The following is a 27,001-nucleotide window of genomic DNA, read 5'->3' on the forward strand; positions in this document are numbered from 1 at the left end:
ATGCTGACATATGATTAGGAAAAATGTAGCTTATATGCGGAATATAGCTTACTTTCTAGGGTCTTTGGGTCTCCCAAACAGAAGCTTTTAGTAGCTGGATATAGGAAAGTACAAAACGTGGCTGATAGAGAAGAAAAAGATAATGGAGAAACTGTGAAAAATTTCCAGAGGGCATTATGTGTAAAAAACGGTAATTAGGGAAATATGAAGTGTAGGACACATACCGGTGAAATTCCACTTATTCTATAAATAGGTAGTGGTTCATATATGGTAGAGGTATAGGATGTGCTTGGGGCACATATGTGTTGTTGCTATAAAAGAAGAGAAATAGACATAGATGATGAAAGCATGTACAGTAATGAAACCTTGGGAACTAAGGTGAGATAACTCAAACATACCGCTGTATGAGAGGAGGTTGTTTCAGGATTAAGGCAGGGGTCCGCTTTTCATGATCAAACAGTGGGTCGACTGCCCAATGAATTATAGGAGAAAAGGGGCTGCAATATAACATGTCACTATTATAGCCTTATGAATCAGAAAATATACAGTATAGACACAAATGACCACGTACCTATAATGGCATTGAAATGGTTGGCTGACCGAGGTAAATCCCACTAATCATATGAGTGGGCAGTGACTAGTATATATAAAGTGTGCTTGGGGCATTTATGTGTTGCCGCTATAAAAAAATTAGACATGAAAGGGAATTAATAAAAATGATACATAGCGAACCCTTGTGGATAAAAGGAATTGAGAAAAACATACCGCTGTATGGCAAGAAATTACTTCAAGGTTGGGGCATGGATCTGCATTCCATGTCCAGGCAGTGAATGCAAATGCAGACATATTATTATAACATTATACCTTATGCATGTACATTGTTTATTATGTTTTTCTCTCCGTGCCTCAATACTTGTCGCAACAGTTTTAACAATTGTTCATAATATGAGCACCATCCACTGGAGACCCTTTGTCCCAAGTGACACTCTCCTGAAACTATGATGATGCCTGTAAATGTATACCACATTATTATTAATTTTCCTTATCCTAGATATAACCCTTCTGTATGTACATGCATAAGGTATAATGTTATAATAATATGTCTGCATTTGCATTATGTGTGTGGTCTCTACCCACTAATGTCCTCCTCATTTATATTATGAGAATTACTGTTCTTGTATTCACTAATATGATCCTAACATTTTTTTCTTTCTCTTCCCCAGATAACCTAGAACACCCTTTCACTGATTTTATAGCGTGCACACACTTCCTTATACCAGCAGCACGCTCCACTACTGCCTTGACGTCACTTTGGACTTCACGTTTATGATTAGGAAGGCACCATGTGACCGCACGTCACCCTATGCACTGCGCATGTGACTCGCCCACCCCAGGGCTATGGGACACCCGGTGCCGGGCTGGACTAGTCCGGTGGTAGTCAGTGGTGGCTGGGCCCGGCTCCGTGGCCCTGGTGGGTGTCAGTAGAATATGTGGCTGGTGACTTTAAGTTTGTATTCGTGACGCCACCTGTGGTATGCGGCTACTAAGCCGCCGCTGCTGTGTAAGGCCTCCGGGGTGATGGCGTGGCAGCAATGGTGGTACTGCTCCCCACAGGTGGAGCGGTGCCCCGGGACGCAGTTGGTGCTTGTGGAAGTCTATGGTGTTGTGTGACTAACACGGTGCAGGGCCGACAAGCAATGAAAGAACCAGGCACAAACAGTAGTCTCTTTACCTTCTCCTCTTTTACTCGGCAGAAGTTTAGTCCAGGGAGACCGTCACAGATGGTAAAGATGATCCGGCCGGCCTGGAAGTGCCTGGGGTGATCTTTGGCCAGTTGAGTATGAGGCCTACTCCTTAATCTTGCTTTGCTGTTTTAGGACACTGCACTTTGGGTTAGCAAAGGCCCTCCTGCTGCTGGGACCGGTGGTTCGTCCCTTTTTCTGTGGGGTAGACTGCGCAGGCCCTCTCTGGTGCTTCTCTGCTGGAGTCCACACCGGGCCCTTGGGATGCAGCTGTACCCTCAGTTTGCTTCTGGGCCAGGGGGCTTGTAGCTCTCCTGCCCTCCGGATTCAGCTACCAGGGATGGATTTTATGCCCTGGCAACTACAGACTCCGATGTCCGAGTCTCGGCTGTGCCTCTCTGCTCCCCTTGCTTCACTGGGCCAAGCTATCCCAGCTCTAGGCCCCAGTTTCACAAGGCAGCACTACTCTCCGTCTGTCCTCTTTCACTCCTGTCTCCAGACTAACTACTACTTCCTCCCTCCAGCCAGACTTAAGGAATGCTCCCTGAAGCTCCAGGTTCAGAGCTCCCCCTGCTGGCCGGAGGGAGAACTGCGTTAGGTGTTACACTTACTGGCCAATAGATCTCCCAATTACCTCCAGGCTCAGCATTAACCCTTTGGAAGGGCAATGCTGTTGTGGCGACCAGGTCCTGGGGCGCCACACTCCCCCTTAGTTAAATTCAGTACTCCCGGACTGTAGAAACAAACATGACATGTTAGAACATTTCATCCCATTATGGGAGGCACAAATACTTTAACGTTACAAACTTAAACATTACTATAAGAGTCCAATGTGGCTCCCTGCCGGGTGTCCATTACACTGCTCCATGGGGGACCCGCCGCGATCAAACCCCCAACGTAGGCTCTGGGCGTGCGTCAGAGCATTGATGACCCCACTCTATGCACGCCGGACGGGTTTTTCTTCAGGGGTGTTGAGCACACTGGTGCTAACTATGAACAATTTAGGTGTTGGCCACCCATAGTCCAGTGGCCCAATTGTCCATTTTCGCAATCAAAGAAAAAGAAAAACATTTTGTACACAACATTACAGACATTTCGCATAACTATTTACATTCTAATAAGTACTCCTTCTTTTTCCCTTATACAGTTGACTCTCTATACCTTGGAGGGGGTTGTCCCCGAGTGCTGCGTTGAGACCTGCGTAGTTCTGGTGTTTGCCCCTGACTACTTGGTGTGTCTTCTACCTCAGCACTACAGGTAGGCCTAACCCCGATAGGTAAGCGTGATGATTGCCTATGTGGTCTAAGAGTCGCCAAGGGTATGACAGGTTCACCACTGACAGGGGGTTGATCCTCCTGTTCCACTGCTGGCGTGTCATCTCGTGTTGGAGCGGACGGTTCTTTAGGTGGATCCGGAACCTCTTCTGTTTCTGGCTCGACCAACTGCGGAAACGTCAAAACTGGTACCACTATGGCATTGTTTATTCGGGTCCAAGTTTTGGGGAATTTTCCAAGGATTGTTTGGATCATCTCCCCCTCTTTCTCTTGACTTTGGGGACTTCCTTGTACTTCTTCCATTTCTCTTTGGATTCTGCACCGTTCAGGGCACGCTTTCAGGCGGTCTCGAGAAATTGCTTGATAGGTCTTGCCTTCATCCTTGCTTATGAGGCATACCTTACTGTTGTCAAAGTTGGAGGGGATAATGGTGTAGGGCTCGTTTTCCCACTGATCATCCAATTTATGCGTCCTCCGCTTCTTCTTGAGGACTTGTTCTCCAGGTGCTAAGGGAGTTGCTGGGGCTGTTTGATTGTAATGCTGCTCTTGTCTCGTTCTTGCTTGAGACAGGCTCCTCTCTACGCATTCCTGGACCTTACGGTACCGTTGCTGCCGTTCTGTATCCCAATCCTCTATTTCTTGAACCGCCTCAGGCGACACAGTCCCCATCTCAAAGTCTACAGGCAACTTGCCAGGTCTGGCTCGCATCAGGTAAGCGGGGCTGCAGTTGGTCGAATTTACTGGGATATGGTTGTACAGGTCTACCAGATCTGGCAACTTCTCTGGCCATTGGTTCCTTTCTTCCAGAGGTAGGGTCTTCAGCATATCAATAACCACATGGTTCATTTTCTCGTACAGTCCATTGGTTTGGGGGTGGTACGGTGTGGTTCGGATTTTCTTACAGCCGCACATGTTACAGAACTCTTGGAACACTTCGGCCTCGAATGCAGGACCTTGATCAGTCAGTACCCTTTCCGGATAACTGTGAGGCCGACAAAAGGATGCCTGGAACGCTCTAGCTGCTGTTCTGGCTGTCTGGTCCTTCACAGGCACTACTACCAGGAAACGAGAGTAATGGTCCACAATGGTGAGGGCGTACACATAGCCTGACCGGCTTGGTGTTAACTTCACGTGGTCCAGGGCCACCAACTCCAGGGGCTGCTTCGTGACAATTGGCTGTAGGGGAGACCTTTGGCTGGCATCATCCTTCCGCCTCAGGTTACACGGGCCACAGTCTCGGCACCACTTCTCGATCATCTTTCTCATGTGCACCCAATAGAACCGATCACGGAGTAGGGCCTCCAACTTCTTCCACCCGAAGTGTCCTGCGTTATCATGATAAGCTGCTAGGACCATTGGAGCATCCCTCTGCGGAACCACTATCTGCCAGACAAGTTCATTTGTTCGCCAGTTGACATATCTCTTGCAGAGCTTGCCTTGGTAGGTGAACAGTCGTCCCCTCTCTTTCCACAACTGCTGGGCTTCTTCTGGAGCATCTGGGCCAAGATGAGTCTCAGCTTGTGCTAGCTTTTCTTTGACCAATCGCACAGCCGGGTCACTGTTCTGTGTCTCTTCCCAATTATGGTGGAGTAATGGGTTAACCGAGACCTCGTGTTGGCTCGAGCGCTTCACTCCCACAGCATGCTCACACTGGGAAACACCCTGATGATGGAAAGCCGGTAACTCTATCTCTTCGAGTTCATCCAGGTCTTCTCCAGATTCGGGTAAGTGAGGCATTCTGGACAGCGCATCAGCATTGTTATTCTTCTTGCCAGCCCGATACTTGATGGTAAAGTCAAAGTTAGACAGCCGGGCCATCCATCGCTGTTCCAACGCACCTAACTTGGCTGTTGCCAGGTGTGTCAACGGATTGTTGTCCGTGAAGATGGTGAACTTGGCCGACGCTAGATAGTGCTTGAAGCGTTCAGTCACTGCCCAAACAATAGTGAGGAACTCCAGCTTGAAGGAACTGTAGTTTTCTGGATTCCTTTCTGTGGGCCGAAGCTTCCTACTGGCGTACGCTATCACCCTCTCTCTGCCTCCCTGCACCTGGGACAGAACTGCTCCCAGTCCCACGTTGCTGGCATCTGTGTACAGTACAAACGGCTGGCTGTAGTCAGGGTAGGCCAGAATCTCTTCTCCCGTGAGAGCCCCTTTCAGCCGGACAAAGGATGTTTCTAGTTGGCTGCTCCATTCAAATGGAGGGCTTTGCTTCTTAGCCTGCTTTGGCTGGCCCACCAGGAGATCTTGAAGGGGCGCTGCTACCTTGGTGAAACCATCAATGAACCTTCGGTAGTAGCCCACCAGCCCAAGGAACTGCCGCACCTCCTTTACCGTGGTGGGTCTTGGCCAGTCCTTGATTACGGTGACTTTCTCCGGATCAGGTGCCACACCTTCTGCGCTGACCACATGACCCAGGTACTGTACCTTTGGCTTCAAGAGGTGACATTTGGACGGCTTTATCTTCAGGCCATATTTCGACAAGGACTCAAACACTTCTGCTAAGTGCCTCAGGTGGTCTTCATAAGTCTTGGAGTAGACTATGACATCATCCAGGTACAATAGCACGGTTTCAAAGTTGTGGTGGCCCAAGCAGCACTCCATCAACCTTTGGAATGTCCCTGGGGCGTTGCAGAGCCCGAATGGCATACAGTTGAACTCACAGAGGCCCATTGGTGTCGTGAATGCAGTCTTCTCCTTGTCCGCCTCTGCCACGGGAACCTGCCAATACCCACTGGTGAGATCCAAGGTGGAGAAATAGTTAGCTGACTTTAAGGCTGTTAGTGACTCCTCTATTCTGGGCAGTGGATAAGCATCTTTATGTGTAATGCGGTTAATTTGCCTGTAATCTACGCACATTCTCATTGTACCATCTTTTTTCTTTACGAGCACTAGGGGAGCTGCCCAGGGGCTACAACTATCTCTGATAACCCCAGCCTTCTTCATTTCCCGCAACATCTCTTTGGCACGCTGATACTGTGCGGGGGGCACAGGGCGGTATCTCTCTTTAATGGGATGATGATCACCCGTGGGGATTTGATGTTTAACCCCTTTCACTTGCCCAAAATCTAGGGGGTGTTTGCTGAAGACCCGCTCGTACTCCTGTACCACCCGGTAAACCCCATGCTTTTGGTGTGAGGGGGTGGAGTCGGTGCCCACATGTAATTTTTGGCACCAGTCCTCCAGCTGCCCCTTGGAGCCATTGTCTTCCGCCTGGTCGGACGGGATCAAGGGTTCCACTGCTTTGATGGTATTGTTGCTGACAGTGTACAGTTTTGCTACAGTGGCGTACCGGGGCAATTTGGCCTCCTCCTCCCCACAATTCAGGACACGGACGGGCACTCTCCCCTTGCGGACGTCTGCTACCCCTCTGGCTACCAGGACTCCCGGCCTACTGTCTGAATACACCGGTTCTACCAAGGCATGGTAATCCTGACCCTTGAGGCCTATTGCTGCCCGACACTATATCAACATTTCACTTCTTGGGGGTATTACAATGGGGAGGGGGTCACTTACCCTCACACTGCCAATTTCTCCTCCGGCCAGCTCTACCTGCTGCCTCCTCATCAGGGCTCTGATCTCCCTCTGTAGGGCACGCTGCTGCCCGGAGCTGGCGGTTTCAGACGCCTGTTGCAACAAAATTATCACTTCGGCAATACAATTTTCTATCACATTTGTACCAATGGTTAGCAGTGGTTCAGATTCTTTGCGATCAATATCTACAATTATCATCCCCTGACATGGCAATTCTACCCGCCCCACTTTAATGGTTACTTCTTTGTACCCAATTTGGGGTAAGGGCTGACCATTACTGGCCACAATTGTTAAATCATCATCTGGGCCATGGTCAATGTCTGAATCAGCCCAATATCTTTTGTACAGTTTGTAGGGGATGGTTGTTACCTGGGACCCCGTATCCAGGAGGGCATTCAAAGAGATCCCATCCAGCACAATAGGAAGGACCGGGCGTCCTCCCACATACTTGCTGCGGCTGGGGGTTGAGCCGGGCTTCCTCACACCTGGGGGTTGGCTCCTGGCCCCAGGCTCGGCCCATTTAAAGGACAGTGTCGTGCAATGTGGCCCGCCTGGCTGCAGCGGCGGCAGATCGGTTGTCCCGTTGAATCATACTGGTCTGTGTCTCTGCCTCGGGTTGGCGGAATCCTCCTCTGTCGCATCCAGGGGACGTCATCTGGGCTGGAGGCCAACTCGAGTCTTGCAGGCGATGGGGTCACTTGTAGAGACTGCACGGTCTTGGCCAGGGCAGCTACAGTCTTGGTCAGCTCCTGGACCTGCTGTCTGAGCTCTGCAGTGGGGTCCTTATCCAGGGACTGCGCCTCAGCCCCTGCAGCGGCTCGTGTTGCAGGCACCACCCCGGGGTACGTGATAGCAAGAGGCCGGAGGGATACTGAATCATTCGGTGTAGATTCTCTCAGTACCCGGATGGCCTGGTCCTTAAACTTTGCAAAGTCCAGAGCAGGGTTCTGCAGGACCATGATACGCAGCTGGGTCCTGTGGGCATCTGACAGGAGCCCCTCTATGAACTGCTCAGTTAGGAGTTTGTCTTCTTCACGTACACTCTCTGGGTCCACCTGTTTAACTGCTTTCAGGGCCTCCTGCAAGTTTAAGGCATAGTCCCTTATGCTGTCTGTGGCCCGTTGCTTGCACCCAAAGAATCTCATCTTTATCTCTGCTGCGGTGCGGGTGTCAAAAGTACTCTTTAGCTTGGCCAATATCTGGGTTACTGTCTCTTTATCTGTATCAGGCCAGGACTTCACTTCACGCTGGGCTGCGCCGGCTAGCTGTCCCATTAATATGCCCACCTTCTGGCTCTCGGTGAGAGGATACACCCGGAACAAGCTGTGCAGGCTTTCCCTGAAGTCGCTCAAGGTATGGGACTCCCCGGAGTACTGCGGCAGCCATTCTGCTCCCGGGATGTACGGCATTGTGATCGGAATTACCGGCGCTGCAGCGGGGGCTGGGGCGACGGCGACTGGGATTGCTTCGGCCGGTGCTGCGGCGTCTCGGGCTATGGCAGCCACCTGCTCTCCCTCTGAGTCGGACATCTTCTTCCCCCTTAGTGAACCTTACCAGGCTCCGTTCACTTTTCAAATTTCCTTCTGGGTCGCGGAGGGTTAACAGCGCTCTGCTCTGATGGCGCGCTCCCTTCGCGCTCTTTGTCAGGCACGCCCCCCTTCTTCCTGCGCTCAGCAAGGCTAATGGCGGCGGCAGTTTTCAAACAATGAAACACGCAGTAACACAGTCTTTTAAGCGCAATTCTTCAGGCGCACAGTACCCGGTGTGACCGGGCACGAAATCCTGTTCGTGACGCCAAAAGTTGACTCGCCCACCCCAGGGCTATGGGACACCCGGTGCCGGGCTGGACTAGTCCGGTGGTAGTCAGTGGTGGCTGGGCCCGGCTCCGTGGCCCTGGTGGGTGTCAGTAGAATATGTGGCTGGTGACTTTAAGTTTGTATTCGTGACGCCACCTGTGGTCTGCGGCTATTAAGCCGCCGCTGCTGTGTAAGGCCTCCGGGGTGATGGCGTGGCAGCAATGGTGGTACTGCTCCCCACAGGTGGAGCGGTGCCCCGGGACGCAGTTGGTGCTTGTGGAAGTCTATGGTGTTGTGTGACTAACACGGTGCAGGGCCGACAAGCAATGAAAGAACCAGGCACAAACAGTAGTCTCTTTACCTTCTCCTCTTTTACTCGGCAGAAGTTTAGTCCAGGGAGACCGTCACAGATGGTAAAGATGATCCGGCCGGCCTGGAAGTGCCTGGGGTGATCTTTGGCCAGTTGAGTATGAGGCCTACTCCTTAATCTTGCTTTGCTGTTTTAGGACACTGCACTTTGGGTTAGCAATGGCCCTCCTGCTGCTGGGACCGGTGGTTCGTCCCTTTTTCTGTGGGGTAGACTGCGCAGGCCCTCTCTGGTGCTTCTCTGCTGGAGTCCACACCGGGGCCTTGGGATGCAGCTGTACCCTCAGTTTGCTTCTGGGCCAGGGGGCTTGTAGCTCTCCTGCCCTCCGGATTCAGCTACCAGGGATGGATTTTATGCCCTGGCAACTACAGACTCCGATGTCCGAGTCTCGGCTGTGCCTCTCTGCTCCCCTTGCTTCACTGGGCCAAGCTATCCCAGCTCTAGGCCCCAGTTTCACAAGGCAGCACTACTCTCCGTCTGTCCTCTTTCACTCCTGTCTCCAGACTAACTACTACTTCCTCCCTCCAGCCAGACTTAAGGAATGCTCCCTGAAGCTCCAGGTTCAGAGCTCCCCCTGCTGGCCGGAGGGAGAACTGCGTTAGGTGTTACACTTACTGGCCAATAGATCTCCCAATTACCTCCAGGCTCAGCATTAACCCTTTGGAAGGGCAATGCTGTTGTGGCGACCAGGTCCTGGGGCGCCACACATGCGTACATTGCGCATCGCTCACCTGCGTTCCTAAGTCTGGAGGGCAGAGCGAGTACGGCGCAATGCGCATGCGCCCTCACGTCATCACCTCCCAGCATTCCCAGACCCGGATGTGACATCAGACGCCATTCAATATGTTACCCTTATATACCGGGCTGTTTTCACTCTTTCCCTGGGCTCCCACAAAGCGATTCATAGGCGCTTCTAGGTAAGGTCCTCCTTTGTCTCTGCTATGATACTTTTCACTCATGTCTTTCTCCTCTTACCTACTTATACTTACATCCTCTTCAGGGCATCGGCTTTCCTCCGGTCTTAACCGTTTCACTGCCAATATAGGTATGTGATCATGGCTCCACAGTATAATGAATCTAACTTTCTATTAGTAAGGCTATAATACTGACATGTTTTATTGCAGCCCTCTTTTTCCTACATTCTATTGGGCAGTCAATTCACTGCCTGGACATGGAATGCAGATCCATGCCCCAACCTTGAAGTAATTTCTTGCCATACAGCGGTATGTTTTTCTCAATTCCTTTTATAATAATAATAATAATAATAATCTTTATTTCTATAGCGCCAACATATTCCGTAGCGCTTTACAATTCAGGAGGATCATATACAAACAAGTAACAGTTATAGAAATACAATATTTAGAGGGGAAAAAAAAAATACAACCCTGCTCGTGAGAGCTTACAATCTACAATGAGATGGGGGGAGAGGCAAGGTTCAAGTGCTTATTTACAATGACAATCCAACCATCTCACGGAAATGGGGCTGGATAATGGTTTCCTGGACCAGTGGGCCCGAGCCTTGAGATGCCTTTGGGTGCCATGGAGTTTGATGTGGAGCTATGTTGTGAGAGGTTGTAGAGGGACTATGTGAATCGAATCTGATTAGGGAGTGTGATAGGCCGCCCTAAAGAGATGCGTCTTTAGGGTGCGTCTGAAGCTGAGTAAGTTGTGATTTGTCCTAACTTCTTGGGGTAGAGCGTTCCAGAGGGTTGGTGCAGCTTTTATCCACAAGGGTTCGCTATTAGTGTTGAGCGAGTATGCTTGTTACTACTCGGTACTCGCACGAGTATCACTGTACTCGGGCTACTCGGCGGGGACCGAGTAATCTCGCAATACTCGTGCTGTACTCGTGGTCTTCATGTTGGCGCTCTTTTTAGGGCCAGCCCTTATGCAGGGATTGGCTGGCAGACCACTGCAATGCCACAGCCCTGTTGTGGAATTGCAGTGATTGGCCGGCCCTCACAGCATGACCTGCCTTTAGCCCGACACTTCCCCGCTCGGCTACGGCCCCTCCCGCACTCCACTCCGCGTGTATATATATATGCACGCTTACACACACACGCACGTTTTTTTTTTTAATTTACAGTTTTATGGTTTCTACATGCTGCCGGTGGTCATTTCAGAATAATACTCGGGTCTCCCATAGGATAACATTGGGCTCGGTGCTCGGGCCGAGTACACGAGTATCTTGGGATGCTCGGCCCGAGCCTCGAGCACCCGAGCTTTTTAGTACTCGCTCATCACTATTCGCTATGTATCATTTTTATTAATTCCCTTTCATGTCTAATTTTTTTATAGCGGCAACACATAAATGCCCCAAGCACACTTTATATATACTAGTCACTGCCCACTCATATGATTAGTGGGATTTACCTCGGTCAGCCAACCGTTTCAATGCCATTATAGGTACGTGGTCATTTGTGTCTATACAGTATATTTTCTGATTCATAAGGCTATAATAGTGACATGTTATATTGCAGCCCCTTTTCTCCTATAATTCATTGGGCAGTCGACCCACTGTTTGATCATGAAAAGCGGACCCCTGCCTTAATCCTGAAACAACCTCCTCTCATACAGCGGTATGTTTGAGTTATCTCACCTTAGTTCCCAAGGTTTCATTACTGTACATGCTTTCATCATCTATGTCTATTTCTCTTCTTTTATAGCAACAACACATATGTGCCCCAAGCACATCCTATACCTCTACCATATATGAACCACTACCTATTTATAGAATAAGTGGAATTTCACCGGTATGTGTCCTACACTTCATATTTCCCTAATTACCGTTTTTTACACATAATGCCCTCTGGAAATTTTTCACAGTTTCTCCATTATCTTTTTCTTCTCTATCAGCCACGTTTTGTACTTTCCTATATCCAGCTACTAAAAGCTTCTGTTTGGGAGACCCAAAGACCCTAGAAAGTAAGCTATATTCCGCATATAAGCTACATTTTTCCTAATCATATGTCAGCATTGATTATCACATAATAGTGATCATAATTCCCTTTTCCATTGCAGTTGTCAGTTACCTATCTCCTAGTGTTGTACATAGGACCCTTCTAGTACAACATCAGTAAGGGTATGTCTCTCTTCTCCTTTTCTCCTTTTCTCGTTGCCTCTTCTTCTCTCTATCCTTCTCCTCTCCTTTTCTCATCTTTTCCTCTTGTTCATTTTCACCTCTCCTTCTTTCCTCTCCCCTTCCCCCCTTCCCTCCCATCGGATGTACATCTGGTTAACACTGTTCCACGTGCACATATTTCACGTTCTAAAACCTCATCACTTGAAAAAAACTCTGTTGTTATGTTTTTACTTTGAACATGATGTCATTATAATTATGTCTCTTATGATCTTGTCTGTTCAAATTTAGTACCTTTCTTGTCCCTGGTGAAGGCTCGTTTAAGAGCCGAAACGTCGGACTCTAATGTAACTCCCTGTTGTCATGAAAAGACTGTTTTTCAACCTATTGTGAAAAAATTCTTCCTGAATAAAACTAGAACATACAACAAGAACCATTGACTGTCTTTCTCCTTCCATACTGTGTGCCGGGGTTCTCTAATTATATATCAGAGCAGCTGACGTCCCACGGCCAATCAGAAGATGCCACGTCACAAGCATGCGCAGTGGCCCATTTTCTGGTTTTAGAATCTAGCTGAGAAGATTCGGCCCGCACATGCTCAGTGGCCCGCTTTCTTGTATTTAGAATCAAGCAGAGAAGTTTCAGCCCGCACATGCTCAGTGGCCCATTTTCTGTACTTAGAATCTGGCAGAACAGATCAGCCTACACATGCTCAGTGGCCCGTTTTCTGTACTTAGAATCTGGCAGAGAAGATTCAGCCCGCACATGCTCAGTGGCCCGTTTTCTGTACTTATGTACCGCCCTTGCGTCAGCAGCCGGGGCTGCTCGGATCCGGATCCGCGGTGGCTCGAGGGATCTCCGGACCTGGGGGTCTTGGTCGCGCGGCCACTCGGAATAAAATGGGGAATATTTACACGGGAGGATGTGGAAAGTTCGTGACGCCACTCGTGGTATGTGGTAAGGTGGAGTACCAACGCTGCAGTTGGGAGTACCCGGTGGCGATGGTGTGGGCAGCCAGGTGTTTAACCCCTCCACGGGTAGGGGGAATACCCTGGGACTCGATGAGGGCTGTGGAGAGGTGCCATTGGGATGGTAAGGGTGACGTATGTACTCACTCAGTCCAATAACGCTGACACCGACAACTGTGGTAAACCAAAGGTCTTTATCGCTGCAGTAGGGAGGGAGCACGCCTGGATCCCGTGTCCGTTGGTTAGGCTTGTTAGCTTGTGGCCTTTTCTGTGGCACCTTACTTCTAACTGGTACCTTTAGCATAAAACTATTCGGGTCCCGCTCACCAGTATGGCTAACTGAGTGAGCTTGCTCTCAGGGTTCATGCTTGGGATTTTCTGGACTATGTAGTGGGGAAGTCCTAACCCCCTCGTTGCGCTAGTACCCCGATTTTGGAGCAGGTCGAGAACGGAACTTGAAGGCTCCGTCCTCGTCGGGTAAATTAACAGGTCGCCTGAAGCTCCTTCCTGCCCTGGGGTCCACGTACCCCGTCGTGCCCTGGCCCCTGCCAGGTGATGGCACAAGGCTGCCAGCTGTCCTCCTCAACAGTATGTGCCCCTTGTCACGATCCCCTGCGACCGGGGTCCAGCTCCTACCAGGCCCAGACCAACGTCTTCCACCTAGAAGTCTCAAGGAGCCCAGCTCTTGACCTCTCTTCTCGAGAGTCACTCCACACTGAACTACTCCTGACACTCCTGACCTCCCCTTAATCAACCCCCTAGTGGACGACCCTATTCCCTTCAGGCCAGCCACTGGTGTGTCTGGTGGGTGTGGTGCAGAGTGTTCCTAGGATTTTGAATATCTTGTTCTTGGCAACACCAAAGGTCAGGGACCCGTAACCAAGGAGGAGTGGATACTGTGCAGAAGGGCAGATTGCACAATACCCTGTGACGACCTTATAGGCCAGGGCGTCACACTTAGAATCTGGCAGAGCAGATTCAGCCCGCACATGCTCAGTGGCTCGTTTTCTGTACTTAAAACCTGGCACAGAAGATTCAGCCTGCACATGCACAGTAGCCCGTGTTCTGTACTTAGAATCTGGCAAAGCAGAATCAGCCCGCACATGCTCAGTGGCTCATTTTCTGTACTTTGAATCTGGCAGAGCAGATTCAGCCCGCACATGCTCAGTGGCCCGTTTTCTGTACTTTGAATCTGGCAGAGCAGATTCAGCCCGCACATGCTCAGTGGCTCATTTTCTGTACTTTGAATCTGGCAGAGCAGATTCAGCCCGCACATGCTCAGTGGCCCGTTTTCTGTACTTAGACTCTGGCAGAGCAGATTCAGCCTGCACATGTGCAGTGGCCCATTTTTTTTCACTTAGAATCTGACCGGTGCAGATTCAGCCCACAGAACGTCATGAGATTGAACGAGCAGTGGTCGCAGAGGAAACCTTGGGCAAGGGAGAGATAGAGGGCACTTGCCTCTAGTGCATAACACTCAATTTAACAAAATGTTGGCAAAATTTTACACATTCTATTTGCAGCAAACCAGTTTGCTCATCTTTAATGACGGCCTACCACCACATCTGTTTAGTAAAAAACTATTTAGTGCATGATGTATGACTTATAAGTCATAATTTTCTACTACCGAATGCCAGATGGACCTGCCCTTTATTTTGAACTCACTCAATGGTCCGAATATCATAACTGTATCTCAGGTCCCTGAAAGTCGTAAAGTGGGTGCTTCGTTTCCATTGTGTGCCATAAATACACATTGTTGCTACATATACTAGGAAATACTGAAAAACTACACAATACAGTTTTTTAATTTGCAAGAAAATTTATTTGTATTTTAGATTGATTTTTAATATATGTAGAATGCAATTAATGATTTCATTTGATTTCCATCTTTATTCTCCTACTTTTACAATGTTTTCCTTAGGGCAAGACAGAGTATTAGCATTTGCCACTTGGGTCCCAATTAGACCTTTAAGTCCAACTATACAGGCTCCTTTTGTGGCGCAGCCGGCGAAAGCGTACTTCTTCTCCTCCTCACCTAAATGCAAGAGAACAAAAATGTAACAAAGGAATGTAAATTAATATTTCTATACAGTTTTCTAAAAGTCACTTTCACATGTCTGTATCTGTGGAATGGGCTCTTTGTTATATATTCTTCTCCGAAAAGTGGATTTCAACTAATATGGTTATCGTTATTGCTCATGGAAGTGTTGAGTTTCTTAGAATGGAAATCAGAGATCTTATGAGGTTCTATATCAACAGTAAGAACTTCACAATTATTACAAAGGGTTCTGTAGGTAGAAAACCAATTTTAACATACTCAGTAGCTAAATTTTGAGTTGATAATGAAGATGTGAAGGCCTAGGCTATGAATCGTTTGTCCAGTGTAACAATAAGAATCTGTCCTTTGAATGCTTTATGTATTGCTTCTCCACATATATCTAATTGAAATATTAATGGAATGAGTAACCGAAACAAATTATGCTTAGGGTTAAGTAGAATAAGTTTTTAGTTTCATGAATAAGTAACTAACATTCTTGAATAGAACAGATACTGGTCTGTAGTTTCATGAATAAGTGACTGACATGCTTGAATAGAACAGATACTGGTCTGTAGTTTCATGAATAAGTAACTAACATTCTTGAATAGAACAGCTACTCATCTGTAGTTTCATGAATAAGTAACGGACATTCTTGAATAGAACAGATACTCGTCTGCAGTTTCATGAATAAGTAACTGACATTCTTGAATAGAACAGATACTGGTCAGTAGTTTCATGAATAAGTAACTGACATTCTTGAATAGAACAGCTACTCATCTGTAGTTTCATGAATAAGTAATGGACATTCTTGAATAGAACAGATACTCGTCTGTAGTTTCATGAATAAGTAACTAACATTCTTGAATAGAACAGCTACTCATCTGTAGTTTCATGAATAAGTGACTGACATTCTTGAATAGAACAGATACTGGTCAGTAGTTTCATGAATAAGTAACTGACATTCTTGAATAGAACAGCTACTCATCTGTAGTTTCATGAATAAGTAACGGACATGCTTGAATAGAACAGATACTCGTCTGTAGTTTCATGAATAAGTAACTAACATTCTTGAATAGAACAGCTACTCATCTGTAGTTTCATGAATAAGTAACGGACATTCTTGAATAGAACAGATACTCGTCTGTAGTTTCATGAATAAGTAACTGACATTCTTGAATAGAACAGCTACTCATCTGTAGTTTCATGAATAAGTAACGGACATTCTTGAATAGAACAGCTACTCATCTGTAGTTTCATGAATAAGTAATGAACATTCTTGAATAGAACAGATACTCATCTGTAGTTTCATGAATAAGTAACTGACATTCTTGAATAGAACAGATACTCGTTTGTAGTTTCATGAAATACTGCAAGTGGCTCACACAGGGCTGAGTATCACTCATACCCAAGCAAGGTGCTGCTCGCTTGAGTGGTTTGCACTTATAACTCCCTCAAACTTCGAATTCAAACTTTGTTTTTTTGGTAGTTGGTTTCCGAACTCAAACTCTAAATAACGAACTTCAGGGTTGCTTATCTCTAATGTCTGGGAAGACAAAACTGTTGTTGCTGGGAGATGTCTAGGGGTCTAGTGCCTGCTGCATGCTGAAGATGGGGACTGTGGTGGCCATGGGCTGTGTCACAGGTAACAGTATGAGGACTCGAACATTTAGCTCAAGCACCCGCGTTAATCAATCAAGTGTGCCAGAGTAACCCGATGTGGTGAATTATTCACTCTTCACTAATTATAACTAATCACTGGTAATTCCTGCAATGGGACATTGTGTAATGTACTTCCAAGAATGTTGACAATGGGTCCACCACTATCCACTTGCAATTTTAATGACTTATGCCACTTGAACTTAATTGTTATACACTTAACTGTCCTTCACCCTGTTGGCTGATAAAATTTATCACTTTGCTAACATTAATCTTCTTGTGGTGGAGATACTATCTTGATTGCCTACCCAAGGTCTGTAGATATCAAGCTGTTGTCTACTGTGAGATTTTTTAGTCCTCAAGAATGATGAACTTGTGGACTTTTCCTCTTCATAATTAAAGCTATTTCTGAACTGTCTCCTACATACAGGGCTACGTCTTTCCTTTCACCATGACTAAATGGGGAACTACTTGACCACCCATGGAAAATATATATAAACACATGTATTCGCCAAGACTTGTTTGTTGTTATAAACCCCTTAAGCAAGGACAAATTGACCAAAGCAGAAGATTCAGTTGTGTCTAGAGATCAGCCTGCTCCACGCACTTTTTTTAAGAACATTAGCGCTGATTGCTGCTATTAACGCTTTAATTGCTGGTGTGAATTAGAGATGACTGGTGTTCGAATCGAACTGTTTGCCAATCTCAAATTCGACTTCTTTTAGGCGATGTTAGAGTCGTTCAGTGAACGCGAACAATTAGCTTCAAGTTCGACAGTTCGAGGTTATGTTCGATAACGGTTCGATCACCAAAAGCGTAACTGGCTTTTCACAGTAATACTGTCATTCAATGTTAATACAGTGGAACCTTGGTTAACGAGAACAATCCGTTCTGGGACTGTGCTTGTTAACCAAGTTACTCGTTCAGCAAAGCAAGATTTCCCATAGGAAATCATTGCAATACAGACAATTCGTTCCACAACTTGTTAAATGTCCCATCCTGGTCCCTTATTGTGCCATTCCACACATGCACAAACACACACAAACACGTATAAACACACACAAACATACACAAACATACACGCACACACACATATTATGCTCACCTTACCTTCCGTTCCATCGCCGGCCTCCTGGGACTTGCAGTTCGCTGGTACAAGATGTGTATCGGGTAACCATCGTGACCGATGCTGGAACTTCCACTGCCAGAGCGCTGACGTCAAAGGCAGGAGCTGCTTGCCTCTGATTGGCCAGCATGCTGCCTTTGAGTAGCGTCTGACAGAGGAAGTTCCTCCCTCGTTGCGATGGTTACCCGATACACGTAGTTCGCCGCTACAGGATGTGCATCGGGTAACCATCTCGTCAATGGAGGAACTTCCTCTGTCAGACGCTACTCAAAGGCTGCGCGCTGGCCAATCAGAGGCAAGCGGCTTCTGCCTTTGACGTCAGCGCTCTGTCAGCGGAAGTTCCGGCATTGGTCGTGATGGTTACCCGATACACATCCTGTACCGGTGAACTGCAAGTCCCAGGAGTCCGGCGATGGAACGGAAGGTAAGGTGAGCATAATATATGTGTGTGAGTTCGTGTTTGTGCATGTTTGTATCTGTTTGTGTTTGCCTGCCATTGTTTTCAATGGTGTTCGACGGTGTTCGAAAATGTTCGACAAACACACCCACCGTTTGACGAACCGAACCGAACTTGAACACTAGGCTGGTGGCTCATCTCTAGTGTGAATCACTAACAAAGGCACTGAAGCCGGGGAGTCCATTTAGGGCACTGATCTAAATCAAAGCAGCATGATATTAGGGTAACGATGGGTTGCTATTAGATCCAGGAGCCTGCTGAAGGCAGTCATTTCTGCCATGTTGGGTCTCCTGTGGCTGAGTTTCCTAAGAGACCATGCTTTCCACTATTATATTGCAAAACCACCATATTGCAATATATAGTCAAATAACCAGAGATTCATTTCTACTACTTGAGAAAAGATAAAAGTAAAAAAAGTTCAAAATATTTAAAAAATGGAAAAAAACCCATAAAACTTTAGAACACTCCCTTTTTCCACAGTTAAATATGAAATATAAAAAATTAAAAAAAAATTGTATATTGGGATTACCAAGTCCAAAAAAGTCTAAGCTATCAAAATATAACCCAAAGAGTAAATGTTATAAATAAAAAAACAAAAAAAAATTATATTATTTTTTTGTCACCACACCTCCCACGAAAAAAGAAATAAGTATTTGAGCCTACTTGTATTTTTTTCCTTAGACTAAATGGTAAAATGAATGGTGTCTTTAAAATCTCCAACTTTCTATAAGAAAAAGTCCCCATATAGCTTTGTCAATGGAAAAATAAAAAATATATTAAAGCAAAAATAAATAAAGAGTTTAAAAAGAACTAACCACCAGGATTTTCATATATTAACTAAAGCCAGTGTTATACTGGCACTATCATGCTGATTCTTTACATACCTTTAATTGTGAGATCGGATGTATACTTTCTGAAATATCGGCAAGTAAAGTTTGTGAAATGCACTGTTAATTGATTGACAGGTGCAACGGAATATCTAATAGGTGGATCGGGTTTTCCTAGTTATTCCCGCCCCTGTCTGCTGCCTGTCCTTCCTTCCCCTGTCTCTGTTATTACAGGGGAAGGAAGGAGGGAGGAAGTACAGGAAGGCAGACAGGGGTGGGAATAACAAGAAGAACTCGACCCATCTATTAGATATTCCGTTGCACCTGTCAATCAAGTAATAGTGCATTTCACAAACTTGCCTGTATTTCAGAAACTACTCTCCCTGACGAAGGCTCTTCCGCCGAAACGGCCGTTGGGTGGATGCTGCTACTCGGTCTCCCGGATTTTTGTGGTATGTATACCATATGATGGGCATTCGCCCCTCGGACTTTACATGACTCTAGCATTATGGGTACCTTATACACTAGCCACTGTTGGTCCTCATGGCACATTATCCCATTCCATCTACTACCTGAGATTATATTTGTCATCTCCCTGGCTGTTTTTTCCTTAGAACGGATGGTAATGACAATCTAGTCCTTATTAGATATAGTTGTACCTTCTCTCTATACTGTGTATATCTATTGTACCCATCCGCATAGGAATAGTGAACCACCATCTTCTATACTGTGTATATGTTATACCCATGTTTAATAATAGTGAATTATCACGTCTACCCTCGGAGACCCTGTTGTTAGCGTTCCTCTTGCTAAGTGTGCCGCTCACCAATACCTTAATAAAGATTCACTGATTGCATTTTGGGCTCTTTGGTCGTTTTCTCTCTCTTGTTCTTAAAGTTTGTGAAATGCACTGTTAATTGATTGACAGGTGCAACGGAATATCTAATAGGTGGATCGGGTTTTGCTAGTTATTCCCGCCCCTGTCTGCTGCCTGTCCTTCCTTCCCCTGTCTCTGTTATTACAGGGGAAGGAAGGAGGGAGGAAGTACAGGAAGGCAGACAGGGGCGGGAATAACAAGTAGAACTCGACCCATCTATTAGATATTCCGTTGCACCTGTCAATCAAGTAACAGTGCATTTCACAAACTTTACTTGCCTGTATTTCAGAAACTATACATCTGATCTCACAACTAAAGGTATGTATAGAATCAGAGTGATGGCGCCAGTCTAGCAGTGGCTTTAGTTTATATCGGAAAATCCTGGTGGTTGGTCCTCTTTAAAATAGCTGTTCTCAAAAGAAAAGCCATTGTTTAAAGATTGCCATGAGATTATTTTGTCCATGGTTCTGAGGTTAAAGGTTTTGATAAGACAACTCTTTTAAACAAGTTGACAAGTCATCTACTAATGTCAGAGATAATGAGCAAGAGACTCGATCTGTCACTGGATAATTATCAGGCAACCAGCTAATTATACAACAAGACAGCTTGTATAGTAAGACAATTCCTAATGAGATAACAGTGTTACCTGGACGGGAGGCATCTCCGCTGAACTCAATGCAATCTCCCTGATTACATTTGCAGGCAATAGGTTCGTAGGAGTCGCAAGTGTAGCTGTCCTCCTTGAAACATGACTTGCAATAGAGTCCATTTTGGGTGTTATTCGGAGGTGGCGCTAGATTATTTTTTTTTAGAAAAAGGGAACATTAGAAATATTTATTCTTTTCCAGATAGTCATGGCTTCTGCAGAACTCAGTTTCAGCTTTGATTATACACATTATATGCCATATGTTGTTGGTTTTATGTTACTTACGTTCAATTGGACCTGAGTTACAGTTATCAGTCTTACAGCAGTCGTTGAAAATCAGCAGAGTGAATCGTTCGGCATTCACAGAGTAAGGAACACCACAGACAATTGTGAAATTTGTACATCCTCTCATGACAGTGGGTGTCTTATCACCATCTGGAAAAAGTAAGAATATACAGATATTATTAAGTCTGATTGTGTTATAGTAGTGTTCCTAACTCTATACTGTTCATGAGTACAAGAGGTTGTCTTATTATTGATTTTCTGGCGCTCACCGCACCCTTGCCTTTTTCACTCCTCGCTTTACGAGAGACATAATCAGCGAAAGTTGGAGTAGTAGCTAGCTTCATAGGAGGAGCGCATACAAGCTTTACTGGAATGAGCTTGTAAGCACTGTGCACCTAGCCTAAAGTGGGCTTTACACGTTGCGACATCGGCAACCAGATATCGTCGGGGTCACGTCGTTAGTGACGCACATCCGGCGCCGTTACCGATATCGAAGCGTGTAACGCAAATGAGCGACGATCAACATCAAAAATCGTTGCTCGTTGTCACGACGCTCATTTCCTTAATATCGCTGCAGCGACAGGTACGAAGTTGTTTGTCGTTCCTCCGGCAGCACACATCGCTGTGTGTGCACCGCAGGAGCGACAAACATCTCCTTACCTGCCTCCACCGGAAAAGGAGGAAGGAAGGAGGTGGCGGCATGTTCCGGTCGCTCATCTCCGCCCCTCCTTTTCTATTGGGCGTCGGTTCAGTGACGCTGCTGTGACGTCGCTGTGGCGCTGAACGAACCGCCCCCTTAGAAAGGAGGTGGATCGCCGGTCACAGCGATGTCACAGGGCAGATAAGCCCGTGTGACGCTGCCGTAGCAATAATGTTCGCTACGGCAGCGATCACCACATATCGGCCATACGACGGGGGCAGGTACTATCGCGCTCGGCATTGCTAGCATCGGCTAGCGATGTCGCAGCGTGTAAAGCCCGCTTTAGAATCTGGCCACCACTAACAAACTTGTGATGCAAGACACTACTTCAAGCAATGGAAGGATAGTCAGACAGGCCGGGATCAGAAACCAGAAGGACACAACAGGACACAGTGAGAGAGCAGAGATGTAGTAAAGTCACAGGCCAATGGTCAGGATTCCAGGAGAGTACATATAGGATTCAGGGAGCAGACAGAGACATGGTCAGGAGATGGTCTGAGGTCAGAAGCCAGAAGGTAATGACAAAGACAGGGAGTAGGCAAAAGTAAGTCAATAACAGTTTGGGGTCGATAAGCCATGATCAGAACACTTACACAAACAGGAACCAAGAGCACTTACTGCAGAACCAGGAAGTACAACTGGCAAAGTTCAGGCAGAGCATGCCCAGTAATGAAACAGAGCAATTACCAGGAATGAGAAGAATCTGTGTAAGCACCTTCCAAGCCAGAAGGTAATAACAAAGACAGGGAGTGGGCAAAAAAAAGTTAATAACAGTTTGGAGTCGATAAGCCAAGAAGAGAACACTTACACAAACAGGAGCCAAGAGCACTTACTGCAGGACCAGGAAGTACAACTGGCAAAGTTCTGGCAGAGCATGCCCAGTAATGAAACAGAGCAATTACCAGGAATGAGGAGAATCTGTGTAAACACCTCCCAGAACCAGCATGGAACCTGGTGCTGAAAGATAATCTGTCTGCAGGTACACAAGACACATTGCAGAGAATTTCCAAATGCAAAATGCTCTGTGCACAGGAAACATGTAACTGTCGGCTCCGCAGTTGAGCAAAGCATGGCAAAACATCACCAGTGTGCAAAATGCTCCATACAGTGGAACCGTGACAAAACTCCAGTGGTGGTTAGTAACCAAGCCAATGAGAAGGACACGGTAAAATTAAAATCACCACCATTCTTGAAAATGGAGAGGGTGGCAAAAGGGCTTATTTTTTAAAAATTTGTATTCATTAACGAAAATTGAGAATATTGCTATAAGGTGCTGTTATACCTGCCATCTCCAACCATTAAATGGCTACCAATTGGCTATATGCAAGTTGATTGACCATTGGGAGCCCTTGACATAACAAAGTCTTGTGAGCACCGGGAGAGCTAATGTTGATATCACTGGCTACCAATTGGCAGTATACAAGCCGATGGTGGATAATTGGCTTTTTTACACTTGATGACCGGAGTTCTGTGGTCACAGAATGATTATTACAATGATTGTTCTAATAGCACACAATATCACTACAATCGGCAGCACATCTACTGTTTATACAGGACAATGTGTTGTTAATAAGTGGTTTTCCACTACTTGGACAACCCCTTCTCAGTCACTATGGTTCCACCAAGCAAAGTAATAACACCCATACTCATCTCTGGCACCAGTGCCATTTCAGTGATGTCAGCATTGGCATCGTTACGTCAAGCCCTCCCTGTGGCCAATCAGCAGCCACTTCACTGTCCCCTTCTTTGGAAGTAATTGAAATCCGGAAAAAGTGAGAGCTGTGATTTGATATCTTACTTCCTCCAAATGAGTGAACAGTGAAGCAGCCGTTGATGGACCACAAGGAGCGCTTGACATAACAAAATCTTGTGAGTATCGGGAGAGCCAATGTTGACATCACTGGAGCAGTGCGACACTGGAAGTGAGTATAGTTGTTATTATTTTACTTTGGAAAACATAGTGACTGAGGAGGGCTTGTCCGAGTAGTGGACAACTAGTTTTGGGCCAACATGAATGATCCAATCACCCAATGTCATGATTCTCTATAGAGAGCAACTCACAGACCTGGAGATGCTCTGCAGCACTTACAGATCAGGCAGTTTGTCTATTCCTTTACGCAAAGCATTTTGCCCTTGGATGTGCTCTGCGGCGCCATTTTTGTTAATGAACTAGTAGCTTTGTCGCTATACTGGAGTCCAGGTTGGTTCTGGGAGGTGCTGGTTACTCAGCTGTTCCATTTTCTGGGTAATTTCTCAGGCTTCTTTACTGAGCCTGCTCCCCCATAACTATAATAGTTGTATTCTCTAGCTGTGCTGTATAGCTATAGTTTGTTTGTTTTCTAGTATTCTGATGTTGGTATTCTGACTCCAGACTGTTATTGGACTTCCCTCTGTCCGCTCTCTATTCCTGTCGTGCATTCCTGTCTTGGACCCTGAACCGTTATCTGACTACGTCTTTCTTTATACCCTTTTACTACTACTATGTGCTCTTCTGATATTGTGACCCTGACTACATCTCTGTTTACCACTTATCATTATACATGACCTCCTGTTACCAAACCCCGGCTCTCTTGAGTACCCTTCCATTTATGCAACCCCGAAAGATGGTGACAAGCGTTACACCCAATAATTGAGCATTTTCCCCATTGTACGAGTTATCGCCGACAAGCTTGGACATGTCGAGAAAAATCAAATAAGCATTATTTTAACGAATGCTCAATCCAGATCATCATCTTGTCTAAAGGCCGTTTTACACTCTACAATATATCTTACGATGTGTCGACGGGGTCACGTCGTAAGTGACGCACATCCGGCATCGTAAGGTATGTTGTAGCGTGTGACAGCGACGTGCAATTGCGATTGAACGAAAAACCGTTCATCGCATGCACGTCGTTCATTCCTGATGAATTGAACGTCAGGTTGTTCATCGTACCCGGGGTAGCACACATCGCAGCGTGCGACACCCCGGGAACGATGAACTGCAGCTTACCTGCGTTCTGCAGCTCCCGGCTGGCAATGCGGACGGAAGGAGGTGGGCGGGATGTTTACGTCCTGCTCAGCTCCGCCCCTCTGCTTCTATTGGCTGGCTGCCGTGTGACGTCGATGTGACGCCGAACGTCCCTCCCACTCCAGGAAGTGGACGTTCGCCGCCCACATCAAGGTCGTATGGAAGGTAAGTACGTGTGACGGGGCTTAATCGTTTGTGCGGCACGTTCAACAAATTGAACGTGCCGCACATACGATGGGGGCGTTGCAAATCGCATATGATATCGTATGCGAAATTGCAACGTGTAAAGCAGGCTTAATTAGTTTTAGCTGATCTTGCAAGGGACTAAAATTGATAAGGGAACAAAGCTAAGTGGAATGGAACAAATTAAAAGACTGAAAATAGAAAACACCTGGAAGTAAACAGAATTTCAGGATAGTGGATTGTGCACTTGAGCCAACCTACAAGCTTACAATCAGACATTCGTCGGTGTCACCTATATAGTGTTATTTAAGGTACCTCTAGTAGCTAATAAGTTCAGTTGATTTTTTTTGTTCAACTCACCAACAGTGTTGTACTCAATCGCCTTTGTACAAACATCATTTTCATTTTCACACTCAACGGATTCTCCTTGGCAGTCTGTTTGACGGATCGCTTTACATTGTTGACATTTCAGGGCCTCACCTAAGAGAAAATTTATTGAGAAAGGTTAAGGCTGTTGGTACACCATGACTTTGTCCATTACAAACATTCAATGTCAGCCATGATGTCATTCAATACTGAGGTGTATAACAAAAAGTTGAAAAAAACCTATACCCCTTGCCTTAATTCAATGTCATCTTCCACCCCTTGGTTGAAGATGAAGGACATATGTCTTTTTTTCAAACTTACTAACAATAAAGAACCTAAGAATTATATTATTGTGTATGATAAAATGATCCCCGAGCCTGAAGATGGAGTCTAACATAAAAGATGCCATCTATGGGATGTCACCTTGTAAGTTGGACCTCTACACAAGAAACAGGAGAACCTTGAGGTTCATATTAACCAACCTACAAAGTGTGGCAAATATGCCCAACCCTTGATGTGTCATGGCGTACTTCAATATGAAGGTTTGTTTTAGTTATGAAAACCAATTTGATGTCTTCAGTTCTACTGTACGAGAATCTTATGTATGGGGTAGCATGACAAAGATTAATAAAGTGACCAACAACAAAAGAAGGAAAGTCAAAAATACAGTATAATATACCACAAATATTAGTCTCTTACCTATGATGATCTCACCAATGGCAAAAGCCAGAAAGACAAGGAAGTACTTCATGGTCGATGAATCAGAAGTTCAAGTTGATAGTCAATAGACAAGTCTACACTGCTAGTGTGGTTGGTTGGTTGGTTGGTTGTACTTTGACTGGTAAGGGGAGCGATATTTATACTGTACTTGGTAGCTTCTTTTGGCACAAACAGATCTGTTACGTAACCTAATTATACAATTACATTATTTGTTATTTTATTGTTGGCTGTACTGTATGAAAGACTAACATTTGCCCAGCATAGGATTATTTGCTGAAAGTCAACAGGAAATCTGTGGTTTGTTTTTTTTTAAGCAGGTGCTAAGAAATGACCTTAGGTGTTGTTGGGATTCAGTAAGACTTATGAGTAGAGATGAGGACCCATTGAAGTTTGGGTTTGGTGGGTTCAGATGGACTTTAGATAAAGTTCAGTTCGGGACTCGGACTTGACCTAAACTCAAGTGGAAGCCACTGATTGCGAAGTTCGGCTCTCTGCCCAGCCATAAACATAGCATTTCCAGGAGAAGGCAGGCAGGGTTTTTTGTTTTTCTTTTGGACACATTACATCCGTTAACGTGGCTCATAGTGGACCGAACATTGAGCATATACCAATGCTCGATTGAGTGGGTAGCATACGTAAAGCATCCAAACTTGAGTGTGTTGAGTACAAACAGTACGGGTTCCATAATCTCTAATCATTCATGAGTAAAAAAAAGTCAAGATTAAAGGTTTGTTCCAAAGGTTGTGGTCATCATCAGTAGGAATGAGCAAGCAGTAAAATGCTCGTGTGCTCGATGCTCAGATGGGGCATATTGAAATGCTCGGTTGCTCGACCCGAGCACCGAGCCCAATGTTAAGCAATGTGAAATTCGAGCATTTTGTCCGGCGGCACCCCGGCGGTCTGTAGAAAGCCTAAAAATGTCACAAATGTATAAGAACAGTGCTCAAATGACATGGGAACAGTATGGGGAAGACTCCTGTAAGCATTTCTGATTTCTAGGTCACTGCTGTGAACAATGTTGTCCGAGTATTAGGGGGATGAAGAATCCTGTGTTCCTCATCCCATGTGACATGTACTTTCGCTTAGTAGCGTATGTGCGTAAGCTTCTCTCTGCCTGTACATTCACTGTTAAGCGAAATCAAAAGTGAACAGTAGAAAATAAAAACAGCATACTCACCTCTCTGCAGACTCCCGGGACACAACCGATCAGCTCCAGGACCTGCCGGTAATCAGCTGATGCTGTCACCTGACAGCATCATCTGATTAAGTCCAGCGGTGAAAAGCCAGCTTTTAACATTAGAAGTCCCAGAGAGGGGTCATTTAACATTTCTACCTTTTCAACCCAGAGACGGG

At 46.1% G+C, this 27,001-nt stretch overlaps 1 protein-coding gene across 1 annotated transcript; it reads right to left on the reverse strand.

The window, feature by feature from the left end:
* Positions 1-14,559: 14,559 nt before the first annotated feature.
* LOC142256368 (phospholipase A2 inhibitor and Ly6/PLAUR domain-containing protein-like) lies at positions 14,560-25,752 on the reverse strand. Its single transcript, XM_075328006.1, has 5 exons — positions 25,628-25,752; positions 24,923-25,042; positions 20,673-20,822; positions 20,388-20,534; positions 14,560-14,795 (listed from the first exon to the last, which is right to left on the reverse strand). The coding sequence occupies exons 1-5, from the start codon at positions 25,677-25,679 to the stop codon at positions 14,650-14,652; spliced, it is 615 nt and encodes a 204-aa protein (XP_075184121.1). The 5' UTR covers positions 25,680-25,752; the 3' UTR covers positions 14,560-14,649.
* Positions 25,753-27,001: the final 1,249 nt, after the last annotated feature.

The sequence above is a fragment of the Anomaloglossus baeobatrachus genome, chromosome 11 (assembly GCF_048569485.1).
Source record: "Anomaloglossus baeobatrachus isolate aAnoBae1 chromosome 11, aAnoBae1.hap1, whole genome shotgun sequence".
NCBI lineage: Eukaryota > Metazoa > Chordata > Amphibia > Anura > Aromobatidae > Anomaloglossus > Anomaloglossus baeobatrachus.